At 38.6% G+C, this 15,937-nt stretch overlaps 1 protein-coding gene across 4 annotated transcripts in view; it reads right to left on the reverse strand.

The window, feature by feature from the left end:
* Positions 1-740: 740 nt before the first annotated feature.
* The window catches only part of MORF4L1 (mortality factor 4 like 1), a 42,272-nt gene continuing 27,075 nt past the window's right edge, over positions 741-15,937 (reverse strand). For all 4 annotated transcript variants that reach the window (XM_069071386.1, XM_069071384.1, XM_069071385.1 and 1 more), the window contains 7 exons: positions 14,565-14,590; positions 12,495-12,583; positions 11,038-11,139; positions 4,882-4,970; positions 2,775-2,947; positions 2,330-2,414; positions 741-1,461 (listed from right to left, as the gene is read on the reverse strand). In XM_069071386.1, the coding sequence (XP_068927487.1) occupies positions 1,377-1,461; positions 2,330-2,414; positions 2,775-2,947; positions 4,882-4,970; positions 11,038-11,139; positions 12,495-12,583; positions 14,565-14,590 (649 nt within the window). In that variant the 3' untranslated portion in view covers positions 741-1,376. The remainder of the gene's footprint in view (positions 1,462-2,329; positions 2,415-2,774; positions 2,948-4,881; positions 4,971-11,037; positions 11,140-12,494; positions 12,584-14,564; positions 14,591-15,937) is intronic.

Here is a 15,937-nt window from a genome sequence, read left to right on the forward strand (position 1 = left end):
TTAACTTGTAAAAATTTTTCTTTATTACTCATATAAAGAGAGGGCATTTTGATAGAGGTGCCACCCAACACTAATCCTCTGTATGTCATTTTCAAGCTCATTCTTGAAGATTAAGATAATGCAAGGTCAGGTGGACTTTAACAAATACAACTGACAGGGAAGCAATTGTGAGACTAGTCTGAAGCAAAGTGATCTCTTGGGTCTCCTGTAGTTGTAAATCCAATGATCCTATGAAAAGGACATCTGGAAAGTAGCTAACCTCATTAGGACTGGTCCACACAGCTGTTGTCATCTCACCAATACACTTAGTTTCCTTCTAAGCCAGATTCACTCTCAAATCAAAGCTGGTTTCTAGAGCACTGCAGTATCCATAGCAACCTGAAGAGACCCAATTTAACTGTCCTCACCCCCACGACAAATATTTTAGTATCCAGAGTGTTTGCTTCAAAAATGAACAATATGTGATTGTCAGAAAATGTGCCACTGCTAAGGTGAAAGTAAAATTAACAGAGATAAAAAAGAGTTTTTGGCAACAGGGACACTGTCATTAAGTGGATCCTACAGAGTGAAGGTAGTTGCTGTGATAGGGTAACTTTTACAAAGAAAAACAGGAAGGCAAATGTGGATTTTTGCTGGCACTTGAAGCAAAGCTTCTATGTGGACAGTGAACCAGTAGCTACCTACACCAGATAATATACAAAGTAAACTTGTATATTTGAAACACTACACAAGCACAAAAATATTTTTAAATAAAAAAGATTTATTTCCAAGACTTGTAAAACAGCTCCTGAAAGATCAACTTTCCCAGAAAACCAGAAATACACAATTCTTTTTTTCTACTGTTAGAATGTGCATTAGAATCAAAATACGAAAACTGTAACACAAATCACCATTCTTTAACAATGTGGGCAAGGAGAAAAAGGCTTGAGGAACAACATATTTACTTCAAGCACTAAGAAGAAAGATGAGCACAAATGAATGAGTCATGAGCTATATATATATGAATTAAACCTTTGGCACTAGGTAATCAGGGTGTTTTGTCACTTAGCATTCACGGGGATCATCAAAGTGCTTAGTGTCAAAGGAATGAAACCACCAGAATTCAAGCAGCTTTGTCAAATATACACTGAAACATCCTATATACAGCATATCACTCTCTGTGTCCGCTCTTGCACACTCTGGCAGCACCTCTGAAAGGGTAGGAAGGGCTGCAGCACCCCCCTTTGCACTTTCTACTTCAAACAAAACAGACTACTTAAACATCAATCCTGCCTTACATAAACACAATTATAAAGGACAATATCTGTGCAAGAGAGAGACTAATAGAACATACAGATAGGATAACAGGACCCGGAGAACGAAAGGCAGCTGACTCCTCAGACAGCTTTCCGATGATATTCGGGAGGAGCAACCTCATAGTCGCTGGCGCTAAACAGCGCTGAAGAATTCTTCGCCAAATATCTAGACGAAGAGAAGAGCTTGTGGTTAAAGAGACACAGGATCTGGGTCCACTGAGAAACAAGCAGAACCTGTCGCTCCCAGCCCCCCCCCCCCCCCCGCCCAGAGTCAACATTCATGTGGACTGTGCATCATTTATTCCCTTTAAAGATTCCCTTCAACGAAGCCTCGTTCAAAGAATTCTTAACGTACAGATCTGGGTTTAACCATCAAAGATTATAATCCTAAAAAGACACTTTTTGTTCATTTCCTCCTACATGTCTCTTCCCGTTCTACTCAGTAGTTTTCAAACTGTTTTCACCCTCCTTTACTTTAAAATGTGGAAGCACAGATCAGGTAGTTTATCTATTTAAAGACTACCAAAAATGTGTCTACAAAACTGAAGGAAAAAAATAGTGATCAGAAGGTACCCAAGTAGAATGAGCTCCTGGCTTAAGACACAAAGAGTCTATGTAGTCTGACTACACAGAGACTTCTAGAATGGTAATACCGAAGGTGAATTCTTTCAGTGTTTTAAAAGCAATTTATCAAGTTATGTGCAAAACACTTTAAAAACTAAGATTTTTACATAAGAAACACTAACTCCCTAATACAGGGGCCTCCCTCTAGCAATGCAGGTCAACACCTTCTCTGCAATATCTAGTCTTAGAGATAAAAAAAGCTTAGAGGTGCAAGTGTCCTAGGAGGAAAACCAGGTCCAACCCCAACATTTTGAAAATGAGGACAATTAGGTCCGGAAGGAAAGATTCCACCCAAGAAGAATTAGCCAGTTGGCCACACAGCCACATCAGCAGCCAGGTGCCTCCCGCCCATAACAGTCTTGGCATTACAGACCCACCCTTACTTCCTTCAAGTACACTACTGTACTCACTTTAAGAAATCATGCAGATAGTTCAACAATAAAGCCAAACTCTTCTCATCAAGAGGCGTATAGGCCAGCATTGCTCCAATTCTCACTATTTAAAACAAAAGAACAGAACTTTAACATCAATGTCCTCTCTGCTAAGTCTCCATTGGAGGCACAGTCTAAAAACCACACAATAACATCCTTTTATGTTTGAAAACAAAGTTTAAGCTGTTCAGGCTTAACTATAACAAACTCTATGAAGTTCTGGATTTAGAAAATCCAACACCTCTGACTTTTACAGAGTTAGCTATGACTGCTAACACTTTAGAGATCTAAATCAGAATGCTACCACCTGTTTTAGACAACCTTTCATATTTATCATTGAGCCTCAATCAAATAAACATTATTTCAGAGCCTATTATGGGCCAGGCAGTGGTGTCTGAGAGACCAGAGAACTATGATCACATACCAAATAACCTCAGCAGGTGCGGCGCTCCATAGACCTGTGACATTGGTGCGTCGGGGTGATCGGCAAGGATCTCAGCATACTGTGGCCTCTCAAATTTGTAGAGCAGCTGAGTGCCCAACATGACATTGAAGTATTCTTTGATCCCCGCCACAACTTCATTCACGGCATACTCCCTGCAAAAAAAGCCATCCTGAGTACCAGAGCAGCACCATAACTGAGACCAAATGTGAGGAATGGAGCTTCTGGTGTGGGTCAGCCTGGGGGCAGCATGCCCAGTGAAATACTGCCTCACTCAAATGATTACCTGAGTCCATCTCTCATTTCTCTAAGTCATGTCTTCTGTCCCTAGGGACTGCCCCCTGTTGTTTTATCAGATTGAAAAAACTGAAGGGAACTTCGAAATAACTTAGAAGCCCCTCTCCAGGAGGGGGGGGTTGGTGAGAACTGTCTTCACCTATTTGAGATTTGGTTTGCATTTCCATTTTACATTAAAACCAACAGTGATGAACTCATTTTTATAACGCTCAACCTAAGATTGTTATATTAGTTTCCCCAAAAGACTTCACTTTCTTCTGAACTTAAAGACATATTCAAAGCTAATGAAATAAAAACAACATTCAATGAGGCCTTAGATCAACTAGCACACAGTTTTTTCCAACAGTGTTGTCTGATTGTCTGCCATATCCTAGGGCTAGTGATCAAAGGAGATAACATGCAAAGCACTTTGCAAACCCAGATACCCGGTACCTATTCAAGTTACTGTTATCATTGTTACTACTACTAAGGTCAAGGTCATAGGTTGAACTGGTCAAAGACTTTGTTCCATGGCCAGTTAGATCACTAACCTTGTCCCAGGACAAGCTTAAATCAGGGGGTGATGTCTGTGGTTATGGAACAAGAATATGGGTAAGCCATGTGAAATCTACTACTGCTAATTAAGTAAATTAAGTGGATAAAGACAAAATTCAGTAGCAAGCAAATTAATCTCTACAAATACTAAAAACAGGATAGCTGTGTGGAGATGTTTTCCTAAGAGATTTCATGAAAATCTGGGTATCTAGCTAGTATCATCTGTTGTGGGAATGAATATTTAAGAACTTCCCTGCCCCCTAGGCCCTTTGATAGGCTTAAGTGCACCTGGAGCCTGTGGCTGGAGGCTTGGTTTTGGGGAATGCTTTTTGAAAAATTGGGCAGTGGGTCAAGAGGGTTGTTACATTCTCTGAGTCAGGAGAAGGCTATATAAACCCTGATTCGAGGCTTTGTTTTGGGACTCACTTTGAGAAGCAGTGTGTAATTTGACCAGAGAAACTCTGGGAAGCCTTCGAGAGCGCCGGCTTTGAAAAACCTAGATGTTGATGCTGCCCTCTCTGGTAAGTGACTAGGTATGGATGTAATGGTTAGACAGTTGGAAGCCTGTCTGCTGAAATGTTTCTCTGTCTTTTTGTAACTTCTGTCTGTATACTCTGAAGTTTGGGTGTGCTGACTTTTTCCCCTGAACTAGGTAAATGATATATTTGATTGATTAAAGCAAGACTGTTAACCCATTTTGAGTTGCTTTCCTTTAGAAAAGCAGATCTAAGAACCTGTATTGGCAGCTACCCTGGGTATGGTGGGGTGCTTGCCACTACACCATCTGCACAGCCTAAAGACAAGCTCCAATTCCCAATTCCATTTATTTCCAATTTCTGCACATCACTAAATCTGTCTCTAGTTTGGATGGTGACTACAAAACATGCAAGCAAGTAATTTTATATGGTTAGGTGGACTAGATATTTAAATGAAATGTTTTTATGGTATTGCCATAGGGTACTCCTTTTTGCAGGGAAGTTCATTACGGGAATGGGCATTAGGAAAGAATGGGAGTAGAGGAGCTTACTAAAAAAGAAGAGTCTAACTCTATCAGTTTCAAATGTAAAACATAATTATCGGCTAGTCTCTGATGATGTATAATTCTAAGCTAAGTGCAAACTCCAGGTGACCCATCTAAATTAGAAACAGAAGCCATAAAGCTGTATTTATTGCATAAAAAGTATACCTGGCAATTCTAAAAGGAGCTTCTTTTTGGTTAAAGTCATTTTGATCCTTTAAGAAAACAGAACATGCTTACTTGTTATCTGTGTTTCCACGTGATTTCTTGTAACTCGCATAATCTTCTAGAATTGAGTCCACATTCTTCTTGGCAGGAAGATAAAAAAGCTATAAAAACCAAAACGTAGTTCAATACCAGCAGTCTTACTCACTAAATAAATAACAGTGGGATGGCTTTAAGGCATTAAAACTCAAATGAAGGTCATTACAAGACAGGAATAGTAAAGTTTTTTAAAATATTCATAATCTGTTGTCCAAACCTGTATAGATATAGTGACAAAGATGACAATACACTGGGGTATATTCTGGCCCCAAATTTTAACAGGATGGATAGGGTAACTACATCCTTGCCCTAATACATGTAAGATTTCTATTTTGGACCAAGGAATAACTAAAGTACATAAATCTAATGAGATTTTTTTTCTCATAACCTCTATATCATAACTCTATTCAACAATTACAAGACAATAACACTGTTCTCTTATATTCCTGAAAGCAATGGATTGAGTGAGGTAAAAAAGGTTTCTTCAAAGCAAAGATGTGCTTTGTTTTTACATGAAAAACACTTAACTCCTAAAGGATTTAAGAAGTTTCCTAAAATCCAATTATAAAAAAGCAGAATCAAAAAAATTACTGATGTTATTAAACAAAACAAAACCATGTACCAAGTTACCATAATCAAAAATAAATCATATACTAGTTTCTCAGGATTCAACACTTACCTGTCCGCTTAATCTAAATTCTCTACAAGCATTTTCTACCATTCCTTCCTTAAAGTGCTCTCCAACAATATGTTTTTATCACAAATATAATAGAATTTAATTAAAAATTACTTTTAATATTCCTTTTATTAACATGCTGCAATAGCTGGCTGGACCCAAAGGGTGTCAACATGAATAGGGGGCCAGGACTGAAGTCAGGGATCCAGTCCTGCCTCTGACATAAATGTGCCATGAAATCCTGGGGAAGTCACTTAGCCTCAGGGCCCCCCAAGGACTCTTTAAGATACAGAGGAGTTGCTGAACTGCATTGGTTCACTCAAGGGTTGGGAGTGTTCCATACCAGGAGCTCCACAAACCAATGAAATCGAAGCAAGGGGCCACCTTTCAGGCCTTCCTGTGGGCTACCTTCCCCAACTATCCTGTGGGCTACATGAGTCATTTCCCCCTCAACCAGCATGAGTTTGACAAGTTGTAAGCCTACTAAGTAAATGTTACTCCTATGATTCAAAACATGAAATTATGAAAATTCAATTCAACATCTCCAGATTACTCTAGAAGACGGATGTGATCTCATCATGTGCCCTGGGCTGTGTACCTCTTGTCCTCCCTTTGTCTGGTGCCCTACCCATATTCTTTTTAATTTGGCTGGCATCCTTTACTCTAATTCTTCCAGGTGCTTTACTTGTTTCTGTTACAGCTCATTCACACTCATACATGCCTCCACTTCCCTGTGTGGAGACACTCACTTTTAATTCCTTGGAGATTGCTGGACTTTATGACTCACTATCAAACAATACCCAGAGAATTTCACTGTTAAAAAAATGGATCTTTGTTTCAGGGGAAGTTAAAAAAGCTAAAAAAAAGAAGTTCTGGAATTTCCTGCAAACAATCTGGCCTGCTGGCTTCCTCCTGATTAATGCACTGATCAATTTGTGACCCATTTCTATGCCTATCCATGCTATTTATAATGACGGATAAGCTCTCCAGGTTCTCACGTGAACTGCATATCCTAACTTGCACCACAGACATGCTCCATCCACTCAGTTCCCCCTTTGTGACTGGTTAGGCCAGGGATTGTTTTAGGGGTGCTAGAAGCAGAGCACTAGAGTACAAAACTAGTTTAAACAAAGTTTATTAAGCAACCCATCATCCTCTAAATTTTACAAATGAGTTTACGTTCTAAATGAATGCTACCACTTAGTAAGAGCAGGCCTAACTATTATTAAGTTATTTGTTTATGAAGGCAGTGCCTTCTGATTTACCAAAGTCAAATTTTCATATAAAATTCAGTAATTCTGTGTGTGTGTGGCTGAGCACTCGCATACATATACACACACAATCTATCCTTCAATCGAAAGTAACTAGAGTCAAATAGTTCTATAGTCTGGGGGATGGAGGGGAGGAGGAAGAGTGGTAAAAAATGGGAGAGTAAAGGGTTAATTCACATAAACCAAACTTCCATATGCAAATATTGTAATCTGCATCTGCCTTTTAATATAAAATAACTAGAGTCAAAAAGTTATGTATCTTAGGGAAGGGAAAAAAGGAAAGGGAAAGGCAAATCAATCAAATGAATTTCTCTACACAATGTCAAACAATCACTAGTTTGACTTATTAGTGTTCCATAGAACTGACCAATTTTTAAAAAACTAATCAACTAGCTTATGATTTGTTTCTGTTTTTCCATATTAGATTGGTAAAGGAAACAACCATTAATGCCTGGCTTCCTGTTGATGGAATATAAATGTAAGTAAAGCACTCTGCAAACTTTCAAGGTCTATAAAGTGAGCTATTATTATTATTGCTACTCTACCATAGCATGGGGTCATACTACAATAACTTTATAATTATAAATTATATGTATATTATATTATATATTATATGTAGTATGTTATAATTATAACATACTACAATAACTTTTGTTCACATGTACCCAAATATTTTTTTAGGAGTTCCATCTCCTTGGAAAGTTTACAGATAATTTGCTCTTGGAAAGCCAGCTGAGCCAGCTAGGACCCAGACGAGTTTGACACTTGGTCCCTTCCTTTTCAGATGGCTAAAACAGGCAGTCTGACATACTTCTTCTCACAAAGATGAGGGCAAACAGCCACGGAAGGACAGGCTGGTTGGAATACTTGTGTCCAATCCCTACTGCCACCTCTCTCAGGCAAGATAAACCTCACTTGGATGTAACTGAGCTTTAGTTCTAGGTCTTCTCTGCCAGACCACCATACAGGACTAACTGAGCAGATCAAATGGTGAAGTGTCAGATAAAGACGGGGGTAATCTCAGCAGCTATCCCAAGAAATATAGCTATCTACAAGAAAGGAAGCAACAGGGATGTTAAGAAGTAGTAGTGGTAACATATGTATGTACATACATACTATGATTACTATTATTTTACATGTAATTGGGAAATAAGACATACAGGCGCTGGGGCACAGAGATCCACCATGCCCGGAGGATATGGGAGAGAGCAGACTGGGGGAGGCAGGGAAAACGGGGAGAAAATCTGTAACTCAACATCGTGTAGAAATGAATGCTGTAAACTAGAAGTTAATAAAGCATTTGGTTTTTTAAAAAAAAGTAGTAGTGGTGGTTGTTTTTCAGTCATTTTCAGTCACATTCGACTCTTCGTGACCCCACTTGGGGTTTTCTCAACAAAAACGCTGTAGGGGTTGGCCATTTCCTTCTCTAGTTCATTTTACAGGTGAGGAAATTGAAGTAAAGAAGGTGAAGTGACTTGCCCAGGGTCACACAGCTAATAAAGTGTCTGAGGACAAATTTGAACTCCAGCATTCCTGATTCTGGGTTCAGTGTTCTGTTCACTGCACCACCTGCTGCCCCAGGGTAAGAGCTACAAAAACTATTTTAGGAGCAAGAGAGAGATGATGTTCTTTTCTGCCAAGAAAGACATGGAGTGGACAAACAAAATAACCGACCATCAGCCTACTGAATGTGTTCATAAGAACATCCAGGACCGCAGCAGTGAAAGTCTTCTGCCACATTTAAATTTAGGACACTTTTTTTCTTGACAAGTTTCCCCTAGAGCCAAGATTCCCCAAGGCACAGGACCCCCAAGGAACTAGAAGTTAGTTATATGACTGAGTCACCAGTCTCTGGAGAGGTGAGCACAGCATCACATCACGTAAGAGGCCGCCAGACATGTGCAGGCACATATTCTACCAGGTGCCTCAATGGGCCATCAGGGGCTTTTTGTTTCGTTTGGGGGGAAAGCGGCAGGGTGAAAGCTCACCAAGGAGAAGAGCTGTCTTGCTCAGGTGCAGGGGGGCAGTAGATCCTGTCTGGGTCTCAGCTGTGTTGCTATCTGGGAGGAGGATGGATATCACAAAGGAGGCTAGCTGCTGAAGGCAGAGCTAAATGGCAGTCACTGGGGTTGCATGAATTATCACTCTTCAACAGTGTGATCTCAGAGGTTCATAAATCCCAGAGCTGGGATGTGTGAAAGTTATTTCCTCCCTAGTAATGGAGATAAAGGAGGCTAAAGTACCTCATTATATGAACTGAAGAAAGCAGATGGTACCTGGTGACTTCTAGTAGGTTACAAAAAGCTGAATCAAGTTTTTCAGCCAATCATTGCAACCATTTCCAACCTTTTCAACATGGCAGAGTAGGTAGTCCAGGCCCAGGACTACTGGTATGAAATTACTGACCTCACCAATACTGTTTTCTCTATCCTCAAAGCTGAGATTAGTCAAGGGAAGTTTGTTTTTACCCTGAAAAGAGTTCAATACACCATTACCAACCTTGCTCAGTTTTTTGAGCCTCCTTAAATATTGCCAAGGTTTGGTGGGCAGAGGCCTGAAAGAGGCCCCACTTCATAAGAGGTCAGTCTCCCCATAATTCAATAACCTAACAATGGCTGGCCCAGACGAGATCTTGGTAAGTACATTATGCCATCATAAAAGTAATTAAGATGAGGAGGCCCATGGCCGTGGAGTACTGCAAATACAATAAGCCTTCACTCACAGCTGGGCAAGTTTTTGGTTTTCTTTAAAGCAATCGGGGGTTAAGTAACTTGCTCAAGATTATACGGCCAGTTATTTTGTGTGGGTACCGAGTATCTGAGGCCGGAACAGATCCCAGGTCTCCCAACTCTGGGGCCAGAACTCTTACTCGCTGCGCCACCTGGCCACCCCACAGCTGAGCAAGTTTTGTGAACCTGATTTCTTTTGTTTATTTTTTATTATAACGAATGGCTCTGATTTGGGAAAAGGACGGGGGACATTTAGAAATTAAGGTTGTGTAAAAACAAAAAGATACTTAAAAAAAAAAACAAATTATGACACGAGTGTCATTACTGTAGCCATCATTAAAGTTAATGAGGGATCATGAATTCCTCTGGTACATACTAGCCATGAGATCCCATACAAGTCACTTAAGTCGTTAGTGCTCTAGGCCAAAAAGTGGCATGCAACACCAACAGAATCAAGTGTATGTACATAAGGATGCCTGACGGCCACATGCCAACTTAGAAAACCACATATTAATGTTCTCTGCTCTACTACTTTTTATCTATTTGGTTAAATATCTCCCAATTACACTTTAATCTGATCTGACCTGCAAACAAGAATGTGGTCCCACATATAAATGACAGCTCTACTTAAGGTAATTCTCTAAGACTATAAAAAGCAAAGAAGATGCTATGAGGTGGCAGAGTAAGTCTGCTCACCCTGAAACTGCCAGGGCCAATAAGAAAATCATAGGTCTATTTCCTATTCCCTGTCACTGATTACTTTTTTTACTACATCTGATAAGCAGATGACTTAAGTACCACAGAGTCTATAAGAAAGTCAACTTTTCTTAAGACAACTGTGCTAAATAAAGAACCAAGTACATAAAAGGAAAAATCAAAAGAAGGTTGAGGGGCAGCCAGGTAGCACAGCGAGTAAGAGCACCGGCTCCAGTGTCGGGATGACCTAGGGATTGAATCCCAGGCTCAGACACTTAGCACCCACCCAGAAACACCTGGCTGTATAACCTTGAGCAAGTTACTTAACCCCAACTGCTTTAAAGAAAAAAAAAGGTCGACCTGCTGGCACAAAACAAACCATTCATTCATTCATTTATGCACTTCATAAATGCTGTATGTTAATTTTACTGTTACAAATAAATGGCACCAGTTCACCTACAAGACGTTAACTCCACAGGCTAAGTGCTAACAAAATAGCAAAATGTAAATTCTATAGTTAGGTGGTCTTCATAGGCTATTCTCACTACCACCCTCTTACATGATTTAAAAGTCAATACTGGAAAGGAAAGCCAAAAAGAACTACATAAATTGTTTTACCACTGGATGACAGACTTGCTGCTAATACCTAAACATACCTTTCTTATTTATATTCATGACAGCAACAATGCCAGTAACCTATTTTGATATAAGCACAAATAATATTCCTAGTAAAGGATGAATTTTCTTAACAGAAAAATACCTGTTTTTGTCTGGTAATCAAGTCCCAATCATCAACAAGCCAAGGTTTCAGCTCTTCAGGAATCTTTACTTTAACTTCAACTCTGTTCATAAATGTTTCTTCCTGAATAATGAACAAACGAAAAGGATTATTTTCTTCATGATGGAAAAAAAAAAGACCTAAAACATGATTTTTCTAGGCCCTAAAAATGATTAAATTATATAATATATTTGAATACCTGAATGGTACTATTACTTCAAAAATTTCAAAGGAAATCAGAGACCAGCTACTTTTGAGAAAAAAATGTTTATTCCAAATCAGAGGGGGAAAAAAAAATCTTTTCAAGTAAAACTAACTTGTAACTTAGATCCTTAAATCTTAGAATTATTTTAAATATAGAACTGAGGTTTCATGTTTATTGGTGACATTTCAGTCTATAAGAAACATACATACATCCTTAAATATGAACTACAATATGAACTCTAGTTAAGATCGGAATAAATGCCTACAGACAGCAATTTCTAGCCTATATCACTACTTATAATTTGCAATTTTAATTCAAACATGGACACTACATGAGACTCCTTGTCAAGTTTACAATATGTGGTCAATTAAAAACAATAAAATATGTATATATCTATAATTGTCAGATAATATTAGACACTTTAAAATAATTTCAAAATATTAATTACAAAACAACTGTGCAAACTAACATTTATAAATACATACAACAAGATGAAATGTTTCACAATGTCTTTTATGATATGGAATTATGGGCCAAGTTAAACATGATCTATTTAGTCAGCTAGACCAAAAGGTCTTATCAGGTTATCCATACACGCATAGTTCAGTTATCAAGTGTCTTGAGAGCAAAGGAAAAGGATGCAGGCACAGCCACTTCACAAAAGAAGTAAAAAAAGTAGTCAGCCAAATACACATAGGTGCCATGTCTCAGTTATAGTTTCTGGCAAGGAGGAAGCTTGGTAAATGAATTCCCACTTTAAAATAGATGCAAAAGTGGTTTTGGGCTTTAAGAAATTCAACTTCATATCAGACAACTAGCTACAATGGCCATTTACGAATTAAAAGCACCATAGTGCTAAATGTGTCAAACATGACTGAGCAAAGAAGTATGAGGTACTCGATTTTCAAATACTAACTACATAATGAATCTATGATAATACTTTGATACTGTCAAGAAAATACTTTTTTTGGACTTTAGAATTCTGCATCCTAAGGGGTAGCTAGGTGGCACAGTGAGTAGATCACTGACCCTGGAGTCAGGAGGACCTGAGTTCAAATAAGCCTCAGACACTTAACACTTACTAGCTTGTGTGACCTTGGGCAAGTCATTTAATCCCAATTGCCCTACCTTCCCCTCCAAAAAGAAAAAAAAGAATTCTGCATCCTAGATGTACACCATGAAGAGATATGAGGTTACATTTATAGGTATTTTAAAATCAAAGAAAAAAACATACACTTTCAACCGTTGGATCAACTCGGGCCCTTTTTTTCCGAGGTGGTTGAGGTGTCTCACTGGTACTACTACCCTCTCCAATCCCAGGAGCTAAAAGAAAAAAATAAAGAACACAAAATGATTTTAACAAACATTCTGCTAATAAGAGACTTACCACTTTAAAGAAAATGTCATTCATTTAACAGATTTTTTCAATTTTCCGATCATTTACGTTATTATCCATTATCTAGAAGCTACTCCAAGTCAAGCTAAAGAATTATAATATATCTCTTCTACTACTCTGCTAACACAAGCAGAATGCAATGATCTTAGCATCTTGTATTTATGTTTTCCTTTCTGAGACTCATTAAATCTCTTTGACAAAGTTCATTAACTCCATTTAACAGACATGGAATCCAAAAAATTAGGACTACTGATTTATAATTAAGTCCCATTTTCTCCAATGACCATTTTCAGCAGGTTCAACAAGGCCCTCTTAATCACTGTGCTAGGTGAGAAGGAAGACCGTTTTAAGTATTTCCCTATCATAGTTAGGAAGAAAGAGGATAAAGTAAGAAGACAAATTAAAGAGATTACTACAACAACGGCAGCTGGATGTCATGAAGTAGCATCTTAAATTTGTGGCAATGGAAACAGAAAGCAAGGCATGAATGGGATATGTTGGGGGATAAGACTTTGACAATTGATTATAGACACAGGAGATGAGAAGAAAAAGATAGTACTAAGATTTCAAACATGTTGACTGGGTAAGTGGTTGAAAGTTAAAAAATAAAACAGACTTTTGGCAGAAAGAAGTTAGTCCATTTGGCACACATGAAAACTCATCTGGTTAGACATCCAGGTGTAAATAACCTACAGTGTAGTAAGTCTGAGATGAAAATCTGAAGCCCCAGAGAAAAGTTATGGCTAGAGATACTGATCTGGGAGTCACTAGCATGGAAATCAAAGCTATGGGAGTTATATTATCAGGGGAGAGTAAGTATACACACACAAGAAAAACAGGTGAAGGATACACATTTGGGACTATCAATATTAAGGACTTGTCTCTTTCCCAATTAAAGTCAACCAGTAAAAGTGACAGAAAAGTTATAGCTATATGTTTTAGTTTCCAAACTTTCTTCCAAAGAGATATTTTTTATAATAAATTCATTAGGGGCAGCTAGGTGATGCAGTGAATAGAGCACTGGCCCTGGAGTCAGGAGGACTTGAGTTCAAAGCTGGTCTCAGACACGACACTTCTATTAGATGTGTGACCTTGGGAAAGTCACTTAACCCCAATTGGCCAGTCTTCCCCCCGTCCTCTACCCCCCCCCCCCCACCAGAAAAAGGAAAAAAATAAGATCAGGAAATACTTCGCTGAAGCAACATCAAAAAAAAAAAAAAGGTCAAATTTTTAAAAATAGTTATTCATAATAAGTGTTTTACTTTTGTTAACACGTTATATATTCAGGTGGATGCTTTTCCTCAAAAGCATGTACTGCTTTTTTTTTTTTTTGAAGGCAGAGAAAATAAAATTTTAACAAATAAGTTACCTAAGAAGACAGAACAAATAGGTTCTCCAGCACAAAACAGTTAAGTAGGAAATAAGCAAGGGAGAACATAACGCTGGACCAAGGATGGCCCCATCACTGGCTTGTACTCTCTAGCTGATCTGTGTTCTTCACAGCTGAAATGAGTTAGAGGAAGAACAAGAGGAAGACACTGCAACAAGGTCAAGAAAAGGAAACCAAGAGAAGCTTCAACAACAAACTAAGAGAAGCTTTCTCCCTTAACAAACGAGACAAATTAAGCAGCACGTAAAATTACAAGTTTCCAAATCTTATGCTAGTAGAGCTCTATGAACATTCTGTTTAAAACTAGGCACATAATACTAAAATGACCTTAAATGTTAAAAAGATACCTTTCAAACAAAATTATTTCCTGTCACATGTAAAATGTGCTGTATTTACAGTGAACACTGTAACTCCATTACAATAACATAATGACAAATTCAACTGAAATAATGAATTTGAATTTTAGATCTCTAATAAAATGAAAATAAAGTCTTAAGGAAGAAAATTAATGTCCTTACTTTTCTGTTTGTTCTTTTTGGTTTTCCTAGAGGGCAAGGAGGAGAAGAGAGTGGAAGAGAAGAAACAAGAAATTAATTTAAGTAAAATGTTATTTCCTAGGTTAAAAAAAAAGTCATTCCCTTTACTTTACTCAATCTTGATGGTCATATTGTACAGCAATGGCAGTACCAGCAAAGTACACAGGAGTATAAAGATGTTCTAATCAGACCTAAAGAGCTACACGAACAGCTGTATGAATTCATATCATCTCCCAAAGGATGAGCAAGAAGAAATTCAAGACCACTGAGGCTGCCATAAAAATATTTTTTTCTTCCATGGGAGTCACTGTTCATTAAGACCAGTTGTATGATTTAAGTGTATCATCTAAAACAAGAGGAAACCAACTATTACAATAACCTTTTTCATGGAAAATAGGCTGGTTTCATGGTGACATAAATGATGCTTTAATGCTTCTACATAGAACTTTATTCCTAATTCTAAATTAAAAGCTTTTAACATACAGGTGGTAAAAACAAGGTTTTAGATCATGTTAATAGCAGCAGCAGCAGCAGCATCGAGGGTTTCCTCTTGTCCATTTCTCACCTCACTCCTCTGAACCACAGTTCCTTGGGGTTCAATGGCCTGTAGGAGGCACATCCATGGAGATCAACATCTGGGTACCTACTTCTGCGTAGCCCCAGTTTACACAGAACACACCACGAATCCACTTTTTCCCTTTTGTTTAACCTAGTCTTCCATTTATAATACACCAAAACCAGAATGGGCACTTGACAAGTTCTGGCCTTAACTTACGAGTGACACCTACCAGCTGGGTAACATTTAACCTGAGTCTCAGTTTCTTCATCTGTAAAATGGAGATAAATGTGGAGTATACCTCCCTTACAGGGCCGTTGTGAGGACTGAATGAAATTACATATACAAAGCATTTTGTGATTCTTAAAACATTATACAAATGTTATTTATCATCAAATGGGAAAGACTATCTATAGAACCCCCATATGAATTACCTTTGGTATTAACCAAAACCTCCTCCAATGCTTCATCATAGCCAAGAAAGGACCCTGGCTTCTCAAAGGCTACGTCAGAGGTATGGCTCTATCCATGCCAGAAAGGCTGAGAGCACATGGCTCTGTCACCACAGAACATGCAGAAGGAGTTCATGTCAGAAAAGTCCATGTCTCCTGAAGGCCAATCCCTACTAAGGCACAGCGGGGGGGAGGGGGGAAGGGGGAAGGGGGCTGTCCCTGTTCTGTAGGTAAGGGGGGGCACCTAAGGAGGGAGTGGGTAAAAGAATAAAGCACAGAACACGGAAGTACTGAAATCGTCAGGAAAAGAAGCAGGTAGGCTTCAGTAGACATGCATTCTATTGGGG

The sequence above is a fragment of the Petaurus breviceps genome, unplaced genomic scaffold (genome assembly GCF_028583685.1).
Source record: "Petaurus breviceps papuanus isolate PSGF00001 unplaced genomic scaffold, PetGlider_PUasm1.0 90825, whole genome shotgun sequence".
NCBI classification, from domain to species: Eukaryota; Metazoa; Chordata; class Mammalia; order Diprotodontia; family Petauridae; genus Petaurus; species Petaurus breviceps.